The following is a 16,423-nucleotide window of genomic DNA, read 5'->3' on the forward strand; positions in this document are numbered from 1 at the left end:
ATTATCAAAGCATTGCTAGGATAAAATTAAAATCTGACTTAAAGAGTCGTCTTTGAGGAGATGGTAGCTCTACACATATCATGGGTAATTTTCGATTTATTTTTAAAAACGAAAAGAGATTGAATAAAGAAAGTTTTTCCAAATGAAAGTAAAGAACGATATTACAAGCTAAAACAAATGTGTTTTTTTCGTATATTGGTAGGAATACCCCCACCCCTCAGTCCCTCCCTAGGCCAATGTTTAGCTTTATAACGACAGTAAGAGTGTTGAAAGTAAGTCGTGAAACAGAATAAGAAGTATTTTAAAGCTCATTAAAACTTTAGCGAAAAGACAGGAAATTAGGAGGTGGCAGCCCCCCTGAAATATAGAATAATTTCTGTTTATTTGAAGTTGTATTGTCACCCTTTGTTTGCATTTGTTTTTTAATCAAACTGAAGAGTGACTGTTTGTTTTTATTTTAATTGACATTAAAATATAAACAAACAGAAAATATCCTGTACGTAAGGGGTTCTTCACCAATCGTTATGCAAAAATTTCATGTGTTTTTTGAAGGTTTTCATGACTTTTTCATGAGTCCAGCAAATGCTGTAATGTAAGAGGAGCATGATAAACTTTTGTAATTACCTGTTGCTATATTATTTGTATTCGAAAATCCTTTTACACAAGCACTAGTTAAACTTTACTGTAAAGGGAGGGTTTTTGTAGGGCTACCACGTAGTCAATTAAGTTAATAAAGTTTTTCATAAACTACGAACTATAAGGTCACACTCACCCAAGGATTTCACCTTTTTGACTTTGCAGCAATCTTTCATAGAAAGTAACTGAAATAGTCAGACATGAAGCTGAGAAAACCATCTTTTTAAGCATTTTAGTAGAGATGCCTAAGGAGGTCCGATCACGCACCCCTGCTGCCACCTACAACTTTTTTTACATAATTTATGTCTGTTTGTTGTCAGTGAGAATGAAAAAACAGGAATTTTCTCACATTGATGTCTGTTTTCTTGGATGGTTATGTGTGTTGGTCAATTTATTTGATGTTTTTCATGGATGTCAACAGCAATTTATGGTTTTTGTCAGTGAGAATGGAAAAACAGGAACTTTTTCACTTTCGTGGATTATTGAGTCATTAATCAAATTGTTCCCGGACAAAGTTAATTAATGTCTGACAGATGACGTCAAGTTAATTAATGTCTTAGGAGTTCTACCAAGAAAATGTTTCCGAGGCAAAGTTTAGATCACACATGACAGATGATGTCATGATTGATTGATTGACATGAAAAGGGAATTAATTTGTTGTTTCTAAAGAGAATCGTTTCCGAGCGAATATTTTGATCTTAGCGCGCGAAAGGGTTTCCAAATAATTTGAAATGTGTCAGCGCAGAGATGCCAAACAAAAGGAACACGCTGAAATTACGTTTAGGGATTATTTGGGCGAAGCCGTTTTAGCTATTTTATGGAATTATTTCGGCGAAACAGTTAGAGACATTTTAAAAGATGATTTAAAATATGATTTTAGAAGAGAATTTAAGGGTGAAACTCTGTGGTCGTTATAATACACAAGTTGTATTTTAACAGCGTCGTGAGGTCCCCTACCCCAACCCCAAAGGGTTGCGATACCCCTACCCCAACCCCAAAGGGTTCCAATCCCCCTACCCCAACTCCGAAGGAAGCCCCCGGTACTCAAAGGTCCCCCAAGCTCCCAAAGGGCCCCCAGACCCCCAAAAACCCTCCCCAGACCCCCAAAGGCCCTTCCCGGGCCCCCAAAGGCCCACCGGGCTCCCAAAAGACCACCGGGCTCCTAAAGGGCTCCTGGACCCTCAAAGGCCCTCACCCGGTCCCCAAAGGTCCACCGGGCTCCCAAAGGACCAATCGGCCTTCAAGTGCCCCCAGACCCCCAAAGGCCCTCCCCAGACCCCCAAAGGCCCTCCCCGGACCCCCAAAGGCCCTCCCCCAGTCCCCAAGGGTCCCCCCAGACCCCCAAAGGACCCCCGGCGCCCCAAAGGCCCCTGAGCCCTCATTTTTTAATACTTTTTTATGGCTTTATTATATCTTTTCAGAACAAGTTATTTTCTTAATGTCCATCCTAAACCCATTTTACAAGTTGAAGTACCCATCCTTTTCACCCACAGCTTTACTATACTGATTTTTGAATGCTCCAATACCAAGCAATACTTTTCAAAGGCATTTCAGAACAAGTTCTTTTCTTAATGTCCCTCCTAAACCCATTTTACAAGTTGAAGCATCCATCCTTTTCACCCACAACTTTACTTTACAGCTTTTTGAATGCTCCAACACCAAGCAATACTTTTCAAAGGGCATTTCAGAACAAGTTCCTTTCTTAATGTCCCTCCTAAACCCATTTTACAAGTTGAAGTCCCCATCCTTTTCACCCACAGCTTTATTTTACAGCTTTTTGAATGCCCAACACCAAGCAATACTTTTCAAAAGACATTTCAGAACAAGTTATTTTCTTAATGTCCCTTCTAAACCTATTTTCCAACTTGAAGTACCCATCCTTCTCACCCACAACTTTACTTTACAGCTTTTGAATGCTACAACACCAAGCAATACTTTTCAAATGGCATTTCAGAACCAGTTCCTGTCTTAATATCCCTCCTAAACCCATTTTACAAGTTGAAGTTCCCATCCTTTTCACCCAGAACTTTATTTTACAGCTTTTTGAATGCCCCAACTCCAAGCAATACTTTTCAAAAGGCATTTCAGAACAAGTTATTTTCTTAATGTCCCTTCTAAACCTGTTTTCCAACTTGAAGTACCCATCCTTCTCACCCACAATTTTACTTTACAGCTTTTGAATGCTCCAACACCAAGCAATACTTTTCAAAGGGCATTTCAGAACAAGTTCTTTTCATAATGTCCATCCTAAACCCATTTTACAACTTGAAGTCCCCATCCTTTTCACCCACAACTTTACTTTACAGCTTTTTGGATACCTCAACACCAAGCAATACTTTTCAAAAGACATTTCAGAGCAAGTTCTTTTCTTAGTGACCGTCCTAAACCCATTTTCCAACTTGAAGTACCCATCCGTTTCACCCACAACTTTACTTTACAGCTTTTTGTATACCTCAACACCAAGAAATACCTTTTAAAAAGACATTTCAGAGCAAGTTCCTTTCTTAATGTCCCTTCTAAACCCATTTTATAACTTGAAGTACCCATCCTTTTCACCCACAACTTTACTTTACAGCTTTTTGTATACCTCAACACCAAGAAATACATTTCAAAAGACATTTCAGAGCAAGTTCCTTTCTTAATGTCCCTGCTAAACCCATTTTACAACTTGAAGTACCCATCATTTTCACCCACAACTTTACTTTACAGCTTTTTGGATACCTCAACACCAAGAAATACTTTTCAAAAGACATTTCAGAGCAAGTTCCTTTCTTAATACCTCTTCTAAACCCATTTTACAAGTTGAAGCATCAATCCGTTTCACCCACAACTTTACTTTACACCTTTTTGGATGCCTCAACACCAAGAAATACCTTTAAAAAGGCATTTCAGAGCAATCTTTCTTAATGTCCCTCCTAAACTCATTTTACAAGTTGAAGCACCCATCCTTTTCACCCACAACTTTACTTTACAGCTTTTTGGATACCTCAATACCAAGAAATACTTTTCAACAGTCATATCAGAGCAAGTTACTTTTTTAATCTCCATACTAAACTCATTTTCCAAGTTGAAGCATCCATCATTTTCACCCACAACTTTACATTACAGCTTTTTGAATATCTCAACACCAAGCAATACTTTTCAAAGGGCATTTCAGAGCAAGTTCCTTTCTTAATGTCACTTCTAAACCCATTTTACAAGTTGAAGTACCCATCCTCTTCACCCCCCCAACTTTACATTACAGCTTTTTGGATACCTCAACACCAAGAAATACTTTTCAAAAGGCATTTCAGAGCAAGTTCCTTTCTTAATGTCCCTTCGAAACCCATTTTACAAGTTGAAGCATTCATACTTTTCACCCACAACTTTACTTTACAGCTTTTTGGATACCTCAACACCAAGAAATAATTTTCAAAAGGCATTTCAGAGCAAGTTCCTTTCTTAATGACCCTTCTAAACCCATTTTACAAGTTGAAATCCTTATCTTTTTCACCACAACTTTACATTACAGCTTTTTTGGATACCTCAACACCAACAAATACTTTTCAAAGGCATTTCAGAGCAACTTTTTTTCTTAATGTCCTTCCTAAACCAATTTTACCAGTTGAAGTACTTATCTGTTTCAACACAACTTTACATTACAGCTTTTGGATACCTCAACACCAAGAAATACTTTTCAAAAGGCATTTCAGAGCAAGTTACTTTCTTAAGGTCCCTCCTAAACCCATTTCACAAGTTGAAGCAGCCATACTTTCCACACACATCTATAATTTACAGATTTTAGGATACCTCAACACCAAGAAATACTTTTCAAACACCATGTCAGAGCAAGATACTTTCTTAATGTCCCCTCCTAAACACATTTTAAAAGTTGACGTAATTATCACAGACAAACACCAATATACATTTCATCCATGAGGATATCTCTAGACCCAGAAATTATTTTTATAGACCATTTCACAGCAAGTTATTTTCTTTTTGTCCCCTCCTAAGCTCATTTTCCAAGTTGAAATGCTTATCTTTTTCACCAAAATATTAACTAAACAGATCTTAGGATAACTCAAAACCAAGAACTACTTTTCAATGACCATTTCAGAGCAAGTTATTTTCTTAATTTCCCGCATAATACCATTTTACAACTTTAATAAATTTAATTTTACACAACCAAAATTAATATAAAGCTTTTATGAGAAATAAAAACACAGAAATAATTTTAAAATACCATTTCAGAGCAAGTTACTTTCTTAATGTCCCTCCTAAACCCATTTTACAAGTTGAAGTACTTATCTTTTTCATCCAAAACTATACTTTACAGCTTTTAGGATACCTCAACACCAAAGAATACCTTTCAAAGACCATTTCAGAGCAAGTTACTTTCTTAGTGTCCCTCCTAAACCCATTTTACAAGTTGAAGTACTTATCTTTTTCACCCAAAACTATACTTTACAGCTTTTAGGATACCCCAATACCAAGAAATACTTTTCAAAAACCATTTCAGAGTAAGTTACTTTCTTAATGTCCTCCTAAACCCATTTTACAAATTGAAGTACCCATCCTTTTCACACACAACTTTACTTTACAGCTTTTTGAATGCGCCAACACCAAGCAATACTTTTCAAAAGGCATTTCAGAGCAAGTTCCTTTCTTAATAACCCTTCTAAAACCATTTTCCAAGTTGAAGTACCCATCCTTTTCACCCACAACTTTACTTTACAGCTTTTTGGATACCTCAACACCAAGAAATACCGTTCAAAAGGCATTTCAGAGCAAGTTCCTTTCTTAATGTCCCTTCTAAACCCATTTTACAAGTTGAAGAAGTAATTCTTTTCACCCACAACTTTACTTTACAGCTTTTTGTATACCTCAACACCAAGAAATACTTTTCAAAAGATATTTCAGAGCAAGTTCCTTTCTTACAGTCCCTTCTAAATCCTTTTTACGAGTTGAAGCATACTCCTTTGTCACCCACAACTTTACTTTAAAGCTTTTTGCATACCTCAAAACCAAGAAATACCTTGCAAAAGGCATTTCAGAGCACTATCCTTTCTCAAAGTACCGTTTAAACACATATTCCAGATTGAAGTACCAAACATTATCAGCCACAACTTTACATTACAGCTTTTTCGATACCTCAAAACCAAGAAATACTTTCAAAAGACATTCCAGAGCAAGTTACTTCTTAATGATCCTTCTAAACCCATTTTACAAGTTGAAGTACTTATCTTTTTCACTCAAAACTATACTTTACAGCTTTTAGGACACCTTAATACCAAGAAGTACTTTTCAAAGACCTTTTCAGAGCAAGTTACTTTCTTAATGTCTCTCTTAAACCCATTTTACAAGTTGAAGTACTTATCTTTTTCCCCCAAAACTATACTTTACAGCTTTTAGAATACCTCAACACCAAGAAATACTTTCCAAAGACCATTTCAGAGCAAGTTACTTTCTTAATGTCCCTCCTAAACCCATTTTACAATTTGAAGTACTTATCTTTTTCACACAAAACTATACTTTAAAGCTTTTAGGATACCCCAACACCAAGAAATACTTTTCAAAGACCATTTCAGAGAAAGTTACTTTCTTAATGTCCCCTCCTAAACTCATTTTACAAGTCTAAGTACTTATCTTTTTCACCCAAAACTAGACTTTACAGCTTTTAGGATACCTCAACACCAAGAAATACTTTTCAAAGACCATTTCAGAGCAAGTTCCTTTCTTAATGTCCCTCCTAAACCCATTTTCTAACTTGAAGTACTTATTTTTTTCACCAACAACTATACTTTACAGCTTTTAGGATACCTCAACACCGAGAAATACTTTTCAAAGACCATTTAAGAGCAAGTTGTTTTCTTAATGTCCCTCCTAAACCCATTGTCCAACTTGAAATACTTATCTTTCTCACAAACAACTATACTTTACAGGTTTTAGCAGAACTCAAAACCGAGAAATACTTTTCATAGACCATGTAAGAGCAAGTTGTTTTCTTAATGTCCCTCCTAAACCCAATGTACAAGTTGAAGTACTTATCTCTCTCACCCACAACTATACTTTACAGGTTTTAGCATACCTGAACACCAAGAAATACTTTTCAAAGACCATTTCAGAGCAACTTACTTTATTAATCTCACTCCTCCAAACATTATACAACTTGAATTACATATCATTGTCACCCAACAATAGGCCTAACAGCTTTTTCGATACCTCAACAACTAGACATATTTTTCAAAGACCATTTCAGATCAAAGTCCTTTCTTTATGTTCTTCCTAAAAATATTTAACCCTTTGTCGGACTTATTTTTTTACAAAAAAACTATACATCAAAGCTTTGAGTATACCACAACACAAACAGAAATACTTTTCAAAGACCAATTCAGAGCAAGTTACTTTCTTAATGTCCCTCCTAAACCCATTTTACAAGTTGAAGTACTTATCTTTTTTCACCCGAAACTATACTTTACAGCTTTGGGGATACCTAAACACCAAGAAATACTTCTCAAAGATTATTTCAAAGCAAGTTACTTTCTTAATGTTCCCTCCTAAACCCATTTTCCAACTTGAAGTACTTATCTTTTTCACCCACAACTATACTTTACAGCTTTTAGGATACCTCAACACCAAGAAATACTTAGGTTAGGCTAGATTAAATTAGGTTAGATTAGGTTAGGTTATCCTACGTACGCTTCACTTAGGTTAGGTTAGGTGAAAGACAGGCAAAAAGTTAGGTGAATGGTTCGGTTAGGATAGACTAGATTAAGTTAGGTTAGGTTAAGTTAGGTTAGGCTAGGTTAGCATACGTACGCTTGCGTACGTAGTCTTTCACCTAACTTTTTGCCTGTCTTTCACCTAACCTAACCTAAGTGAAGCGTACGTAGGATAACCTAACCTAATCTAACCTAATTTAATCTAGCCTAACCTAATTATTTCTTGGGGTTGAGGTATCCTAAAAGCTGTAAAGTAGAGTTGTGGGTGAAAAAGATACTTCAACTTGTAAAATGGGTTTAGGAGGATCATTAAGAAGTAACTTGCTCTGAAATGTCTTTTGAAAGTATTTCTTGGTGTTGAGGTATCCAAAAAGCTGTAATGTAAAGTTGTGGGTGAAAAGGATGGTTGCTTCAACTTGTAAAATGAGTTTAGGAGGGACATTAAGAAAAAATTGCTCTGAAATGCCTTTTGAAAGGTAGCCTATTTCTTGGTGTTGAGGCATCCAAAAAGCTGTAAAGTAAAGTTGGGGGGTGAAAAAGTTTGATGCTTCAACTTGGAAAATGGGTTTAGAAGAGGTATTAAGATAGGAACTTGCTCTGAAATTTCTTTTGAAAAGTATTTCTTGGTGTTGAGGTATCCAAAAAGCTGTAAAGTAAAGTTGTGGGTGAAAAGGAAGGGTACTTCAAGTTGGAAAATGAGTTTAGAAGGGACATTAAGAAAAGAACTTGCTCTGAAATGTCTTTTGAAAAGTATTTCTTGGTGTTGTGGTATACAAAAAGCTGTAAAGTAAAGTTGTGGGTGAAAAGAATAGGTACTTCAAGTTGGAAAATAGGCTTAGAAGGGACATTAAGAAAATAACTTGTTCTGAAATGCCTTTTTAAAAGTATTGCTTGGTGTTGGCCATTCAAAAAGCTGTAAAATAAAGTTGTGGGTGAAAAGGATGTGAACTTCAACTTGTAAAATGGGTTTAGGATGGATATTAAGAGAGGAACTTGTTCTGAAATGCCATTTGAAAAGTATTGCTTGGTGTTGGAGCATTCAAAAAGCTGTAAAGTAAAGTGGTGGGTGTAAAGGATGGGTACTTCAATTTGTAAAATGGGTTTAGGATGGACATTAATAAAAGAACTTCTTCTGAAATGCCTTTGAAAAGTATTGCTTGGTGTTGGAGCATTCAAAAATCAGTATAGTAAAGTTGTGGGTGAAAAGGATGGGTACTTCAACTTGTAAAATGGGTTCAGGATGGACATTAAGAAAACAACTTGTTCTGAAAATATATAATAACGCCATAAAAAAGTATTAAAAAATGGGGGCTCAGGGGCCTTTGGGGCGCCGGGGGTCCTTTGGGGGTCTCGGGGGACCCTTGGGGACTGGGGGAGGGCCTTTGAGGGTCCGGGGAGGGCCTTTGGGGGTCTGAGGAGGGCCTTTGGGGGTCTGGGGGGCACTTGAGGGCCGATTGGTCCTTTGGTAGCCCGGTGGACCTTTGGGGTCCGGGTGAGGGCCTTTGGGGGTCCGGGGGGTCCTTTGGGAGCCCGGTGGTCTTTTGGGAGCCCGGTGGGCCTTTGGGGGCCGGGGGAGGGCCTTTGGGGGTCTGGGGGCCCTTTGGGAGCTTGGGGGACCTTTGAGTACCGGGGGCTTCCTTCGGGGTTGGGGTAGGGGGATTGAAACCCTTTGGGGTTGGGGTCGGGGGATCGGAACCCTTTGGGGTTGGGGTAGGGGACCTCACGACGCTGTTAAAATACAACTTGTGTATTATAACGACCACAGAGTTTCACCCTTAAATTCTCTTCTAAAATCATCTTTTAAATCATCTTTTAAAATGTCTCTAACTGTTTCACCGAAATAATTCCATAAAATGGCTAAAACGGCTTCGCCCAAATAATCCCTAAACGTAATTTCAGCGTGTTCCTTTTGTTTGGCATCTCTGCGCTGACACATTTCAAATTATTTGGAAACCTTTTCGCGCGCGAAGATCAAAACATTCGCTCGGAAACGATTCTCTTTAGAAACAACAAATTAATTCCCCTTTCATGCCAATCAATCAATCATGACATCATCTGTCATGTTTGATCTAAACTTTGCCCCGGAAACATTCTCTTGGTAGAACTCCAAAGACATTAATTAACTTGACGTCATCTGTCAGACATTAATTAACCTTGCCCGGAAACAATTTAATTAATGACTCAATAATCCATGAAAGTGAGAAAGTTCCTGTTTTTCCATTCTCACTGACAAAAACCATAAATTGCTGTTGACATCCATGAAAAACATCAAATAAATAGACCAACACACATAACCATCCAAGAAAACAGACATCAATGTGAGAAAATTCCTGTTTTTTCATTCTCACTGACAACAAACAGACATAAATTATGTAAAAAAAAGTTGTAGGTTGCAGCAGGGGTGCGTGATTGGACCTCCTGAGGCATCTCTACTCATTTTGTCCTTTTAATAATAAATGAGATATTTTTGTTTCCTTTACCAAGCAAAATATTTAAACAAGCATACACTATTATGTTTGAAGACACTAATTTGTATGTTATTTATTTGAAATTGTCCATGCGTCTACTGCTAGTGGCTGAACTTTGCGAACTTTCTTGAAAAAATTAAACAAAGTTCCTTTTTTTCCCGACAGCAATAAAGTCAACAAAGTTATCCGAGGAAACCCGTTTATTAACTTTATGGACTGCTTTATTAACTTTATTGACGAGATGAGGGTACAAAATAGGGTGAGGGCATACATTGAGGGGGAAGGGCAATGGTGCCCCTCGTATAAAGAACCATTTACGTTCATTTTGAGTTTTAATGTCAATCTTTATAATAATTTTAATTTTTTTAGTGATTTAAATGTTCTCTTTTAAGCAAGACAAGAAAAAGCTAAAGGCAAAAGAGACGCTACCGACAGAAGCAAGACTGAAAGGGGTGACGAAGAAAGCAACATTGATGCTGCACAATCAGAAAACAAATGAACACACATAAGAACTTGGCGTCAGAGACCTTCAGACCAAAAATAACAAAACAAATCACACGATTATATTGTAATATTTCCTAAGTTATTTTCTTAGTCTATGTCTTAATCAAGAAAAAAACAGGCTGTTCGTTTTAGAACCTGACTGGTTTAGTAACTTTACAGCAACGTATATAACCTTTGTATTCACATTTCCAGTGTAGGACTCAAAATGAGTTGTAGCTGGTATAAGCAAACTTTTAGCAAATCTTGGAAAAGTTGTATTAAATTTTAATTTATTAGTAAAATTTGGGTAATAATTATTACATGTTGTAAATAGGATAATTTATAGATCAGAGTATCATTTTAGTTTTGAGCCAAGGCCCAAGAAGGCTAATTAGCATAGGAGAGGGGCAATTAATGCTCTTTCCCAAAGGATTTGTGCCCTGATTATCTTGAATTTTATTGTTTTACACCCCCCCGTCCCCACCAGGATTTCACTTTGTCTTCATGCATAAAAAAAAACATGCCACACTCCCTACTTTTTTGCGCCACCGTTCGTATAGGATGGAAATCGGTAAAAAAAAAATCGGTATTTAAAAACGAAATTGGTATCAAAGAATACCGATTCTCAGAATATTCTTATCAGAGAATACCAACAGAGGCTAATCCAAACATACGTCATACTTCATTGCAAAGGAACTAGCCTAATGTTAAACGGCTAGTTTTAAATTGCTTATATGTGTCATCAGAGCCAACACACCAGCGCTGACTTATTAATGAACGAACTAGTGACTTCTTACAGAAATAGTAATCTTATACGTCTGTCTATATTAATTAAAAAAACTTTTCCCACAAAATAAGTTTTTCAAAGAAAAGTAAAGAACTCCATTAAACAAAAAATGAGCAAAAATAAAATCAAATAATCTACCAAGCGTGAAACTACCACAAATCAGCATCGATAAATAAATGAAACCAAAAACGAACAGAAATTACAGCAAATAACCGAGTCAAACTCAAAACGAGCAGAAATTAACATAAGTTGGGTGCAAAACCCCTATACTTGCCCAAGGCCAGAACAAAATTTGCACTTTACTGAAAAAATATAAATGTTTTTACTTTTATAACTTCAATAAATCAAATAATATTAACATTTTGATTACTAAATATTAGTATTTGTATATTAAACTGTCAATGCACATTCATTTGTATTTTTTCACTAAAATTTGAATGTTTGGGGGAATAATGGGCGTGAGGAGGGGGGCTAGTTGCCCTCCAATCACTTTTGACTATTAAAAAGGGCACTAGCCACTCCAATTCCCAATCGAATGAGCCCTTTTCGAAGTTTCTACAACTCCTTCGATACGAAGTGCCCTGGTATGAAAAAAAAATATATTGTGCCAACATCGTTCTTTACTTAGGCAGCGCGATCGCGCTGTCTATGATTTATACAACAACTTTCTATATAAACCTTATATGCCCCCAGGGCATGACTTACAACCCTTGCACTGAGGGCTCTGAGGGGCTATCATCCTAAAAGACCTTATTTCCAGAACTTTCAACTACTTTGAACAAAATAGATATCTCAAAATTTTGATTGGATGTGTTTGGGAAAATGGTGGACGTGAGAGGGACGTTAGTTGCTATCCAATCACTTTCAACTATTAAAAAAGGCACTAGCCCTTTCAATTTCCAATTGAATGAGCCCTTTTGAAGTTTCTACGACAGCGCTTTCAATAAAAACTTCATTTTCCCCCCGGGCATAACTTACAACCCTTGCCCTGAGGGCTGTGGGGGAGGGGCTGTCATCCTTAAAGACATACTTTCCAAAGTTTTCAACTACGTTGAAAAAAAATGACTATCTAAAAATTTGAATTGGATGTGTTTGGGGAAAAGGTGAGCGTGAGAGGGGGGTTAGTTGCCCTCAAATCACTTTCAACTCTTAAAACGGGTACTAGCCCTTTGAATTTTAAATCAAATGAGCCCTTTTTCAAGATTCTAAGACAAAGATTTCAATAAAAACCTTATATGCCCCAAGGATATAACTTATAACCCTTGCCCTGAAGACTGTGGGGGGAGTGTTCTGCTCAAAGGTATAATTTCCCGAACTTTGAATGTCGTGGGAAAAATTGGCAATCTCAAAATTTTAATTGGATGTGTTTGGGGAAATGGTGGGCGCGAAGGGGTGTTAGTTGCCTTTCAATCACTTTCGACTATTAAAAAGGGCACTAGCCATTTCAATTTCCAATGGAGTGAGCCCTTTTTGAAGTATATACGACATAACATTCTATACAAACCTTATATGCCCCCAGGGCATAACTTACAGCCCTTGCCCCCAAGGTTGTGGGGGAGTGTCCTCCTCAGAAACGTATTTTCTATTCGGAAATCAACTACGCTGAACAAAATGGCTATCTCAAAAATTTGATTGGATGTGCTTGGGCGATTGAAGGGCGTGGGAGGGGGGGGGGGCTAGTTGCCCTCCAATCACTTTCGACTATTAAAAAGGGCACTAGCCCTTTGAATTTCCAATCGAATGAGCCTCTTTTGAAGTTTCTATGACAACGCCTTCTATAAAAACCTTATATGTCCTCAAGGCAGAACTTATACACCGCGCTCTGAGGGCTGTTGGGGAGTGTCCTCCTTAAGAAAACTTTTTTTCCTTTACTATCAATTGCATTGAAGAAAATGGCCAACTCCAATTTTTTATGTGGTGTGTTTTTGGAAATAAGGGGCATAGAAGGGGTGTTAGTCGCCTTCCAATCCCTTGTGACTATTAAAAAGGGCACTTGCCACTCCAATTTATAATTGAATGAACCCTTTTTGAAGTTTCTACGACAACTTCTTCGATAAGAAGTGCCCTGCTAAAGGAAAAGAATAATAAATAATACATTGTGCCAACATCGTTCTTATATACCCTCAGGGCAGAACTTAAAACCCTTGCCCCGAGAGTTGTGGGGGAGTGCCCTCCTCAAAAATATATTTTCTATCTGGAAATCAAATACGCTGAACAGTATGTTTGGGGAATGATGGGCGTGGGGGGGGGGCTAGTTGCCGTCCAATCACTTTCGACTATTAAAAAGGGTACTAGCCACTCCAATTTCCAATCGAGTGAGCCCTTTTCGAAGTTTCTACGACAACTTCTTCGATACGAAGTGCCCGGTTATGGAGAAAAAAAAATTACACATTGTGCCAACATTGCTCTTTACTTAGGCAGCGCTATTGTGCTGCATATGATACACATTCATAGCAAATAGTCTTCCTCTTAATTCTATGTATGACTTTGGAGTCGTCAACATAAATAGAGGTTAACTCATATAATTTGAAAATATTAGTGCAAATAGTCCCATATATGCAGACATTAATTTGTTTAAACAAAGTGTGTAAGTTGATTTTTTTAGGACAGACCTTCTAGAGCTTTGAGGGGTCCATTATTAGAACTATTGGGTATTAAATTTAAATTTACTAGATATTATAAAGCAATGAAATAATTTTATTGGAAAATATCTTAAAATGGACACTTTCGAACGGGAGTTGCTGCATATAAAATTATTCATAGTAGCCGTGTTTTATACTTACATCAACATTTTGGGCATTGAAATACATTTAAACAGGAACTAATTAATGGGCGTGACCGAGGAGAAAATATCTCTCTGTGACCTAACAATCTTCCTCTTTTTATTTTGGTTATTTACTGTCACGTCTTTTGCTTTAGTCCTGGGAAAAGACTGACGAGTGAATGACTACAATGTTCCCATTTCAAACCTTATCCACTTAGACACGAACGTTCAACGTTCTTGTTTAACTTTTTTTTGACAAAAGACGTTTTGAGGGCGGATGGACGAGTCAAAGATCCCAAACTAAGTGGAGCAATAGCAACCACGATGGCGCCAACTCGAAAAGAGACCGAGAAATGCACTCTGGTGCGTGCACAACAGTGATCTTCGATATGCACATACATCAATAGGACCCCAATAGGAGGATTTCCCAGCCAGTGCAACTATGGAAGATGTCCACCAAAGCTTCGTTTATACCCAATTCACCACAGAGGGTCTAGGAAGAACTAAATTACTTCAAGTTTTAATGGAGTTGCTATACATTACAAAAAAAAATATTAGAACATTTTTGTATTTGTAACCGCTGAAAATATGGTCCTTGACAGTTTTCATACTCTTTCCAATACATGATGCTAGAAAATTAAGCTGTGATTATGTACATAAAAGACAAAACTTTCTATTATATCCACTCAAATTAAGATATTTTTCATGAGCTGGACTGTGAAATAGACTGATTTTTATTGTTTGCCTCCGTCATTTGAAACTAGCGAAAAACTACTAGATTGGCCTAATTTGGAAAGTAAATTCCCCCACTAGTAACTGTTCCTGGCTAGTTGTTTTTGGCGATAAATTTAAATACGCATATAACTTTAGTAAAACTTTGGGTTTTGGCTTTTTCTTAAATTTACTGTCAAATATTTTGTGAAATAAAAACCATTTTTGAAAATCTGGTCAAATAATGACTTAGACCCATTGTTAACACTGGCCTATGCATTAAAATTGATTATGAAAATGGAAGCGTTGTCAAATTTTAAATAACTTCCTTTTCCACTGCTTACGGAAAAGCATTATTCGATACGTTTTATTCTTTTCCAGAAAAAACGCATATATTTTTTTTTTTAATCATAGGCACAAGAAAGAAAAATCACACCGACCTAAATTCTTTTAGATATGACTCTATCTTACAGATATGGGTTTCAATCCACCTTCAAAATTTAGTACAGCTTTAAAGAGTTACAGAAATTTCATTCCTGGCACGCCATGCTAGTCAATTTTTAATCCCAAGATAAAGATTGCATTATTTCAAAAACCTGCTCAATGTTATTAAATTCTTTTGACTGTGAATTCAATTGGGCAAGGCCGTATCCAGAGGAGGGATTTGGGGGGTTTGAACCCCACCCGAATTTTTTTTACCCGTAAAAACGTAACTAAAACGGATATAAACAAATTTTGTATGCGTTTTTTTTAGATTTTTTTGTGTAACCCCCCCCCCTCCGAAAACAATCTTTAAGTAAAACCCCCTCAGAAAAAAAATACTGGGGACAGCCTGGCAATTGGGTAACAGTATGCTGGCAACAATATGTTTGATTGTGCATACGCTACATTGTTAGTGTTACAATGCAAAACGAAAATTACCAAAGATGCATGTTTTCATGTGATTTACTGAGCAATTTAAATGTCGGAATAGAGACAACCTTAATAGAGACAACCGCATAAGCAAAAATTTTTTGGTTAACTTAATCTGCTCTATATTAACACAAATACTAAAAAATTAACTTAATAATAGTTAAGAATTATCACTAAAAAACTATATGATAACAATAGAATAAACATTAACCAATATTTTTGTTTTAGATAAAAAATACCGTTGCTTAAAGACGAAAAAATATAAATATGCTAAGATGAAAACAAAATAAACTACTTCATTGACTTTCTTCATCAGCTATATAAGACAAATACTTTCCAAGATTGATATAAAAATCATTTTCTTTTATTGAAAAAATGTTATAAGTGAAGTTTGAATACATGTTTCATATTTTTAGTGAAAATTCAAAATACGAAATCAGAAAATGCAGGCTAACGACCAAATCCATAGCCCGGCCGACCTCCATTATTATATCCATAGGATGGGCTTCCATTACTATTGCCGTTATAGCCATAATTTCCTTGTGGCCGTTGGCCTGTTGGCCTGTTACTTTGTGGCCGTTGGCCTGATGGCCTGTTACGACGTTGATTTTTTTTTCCTGAAAAATAGAAAACATGAGAGAAAACAATCGTTTTGCGCCAATATTTTTTGCAAAAGTAAAAATATTATAATTGCACAGGAATATTTGAGAAGCAAAGAAGAACCACATGGAAGTGCACTAGCTAAAATGCGTACGTCTTTACTATTTTTACTGTTTATCATTTATTCCAATAACCCAGATTCTATTTTTCATTCCAGAAAATTGAGAAATTATTTACGGATTGCTTTGGGTACCCGACTGACTGACCGTATTTAAAACAGTAGGCTGTACAAAAAGTGCGGTTCAATCCTGCTTTCTAGGGCTGTAATGAGGAAAAGGTCAAGATGGTTAGAGCACGTTCT

General features: G+C 36.7%; 1 protein-coding gene and 1 pseudogene across 1 annotated transcript in view; both read right to left on the minus strand.

The window, feature by feature from the left end:
- Nucleotides 1–13,885, minus strand: part of LOC148949705 (uncharacterized) — a 26,186-nt pseudogene extending 12,301 nt beyond the window's left edge.
- A 1,925-nt stretch (nt 13,886–15,810) lies between these two features.
- The window catches only part of LOC148949706 (uncharacterized), a 35,649-nt gene continuing 35,036 nt past the window's right edge, over nt 15,811–16,423 (minus strand). Inside the window, exon 3 of the mRNA XM_089093071.1 lies at nt 15,811–16,079. Coding sequence (XP_088949197.1) covers nt 15,913–16,079 — 167 coding nt within the window. The 3' untranslated portion in view covers nt 15,811–15,912. The remainder of the gene's footprint in view (nt 16,080–16,423) is intronic.

Source organism: Artemia sp. Qi Xiang Cuo, chromosome 8, assembly GCF_049724085.1.
Source record: "Artemia sp. Qi Xiang Cuo chromosome 8, ASM4972408v1, whole genome shotgun sequence".
Taxonomy (NCBI): Eukaryota; Metazoa; Arthropoda; class Branchiopoda; order Anostraca; family Artemiidae; genus Artemia; species Artemia sp. Qi Xiang Cuo.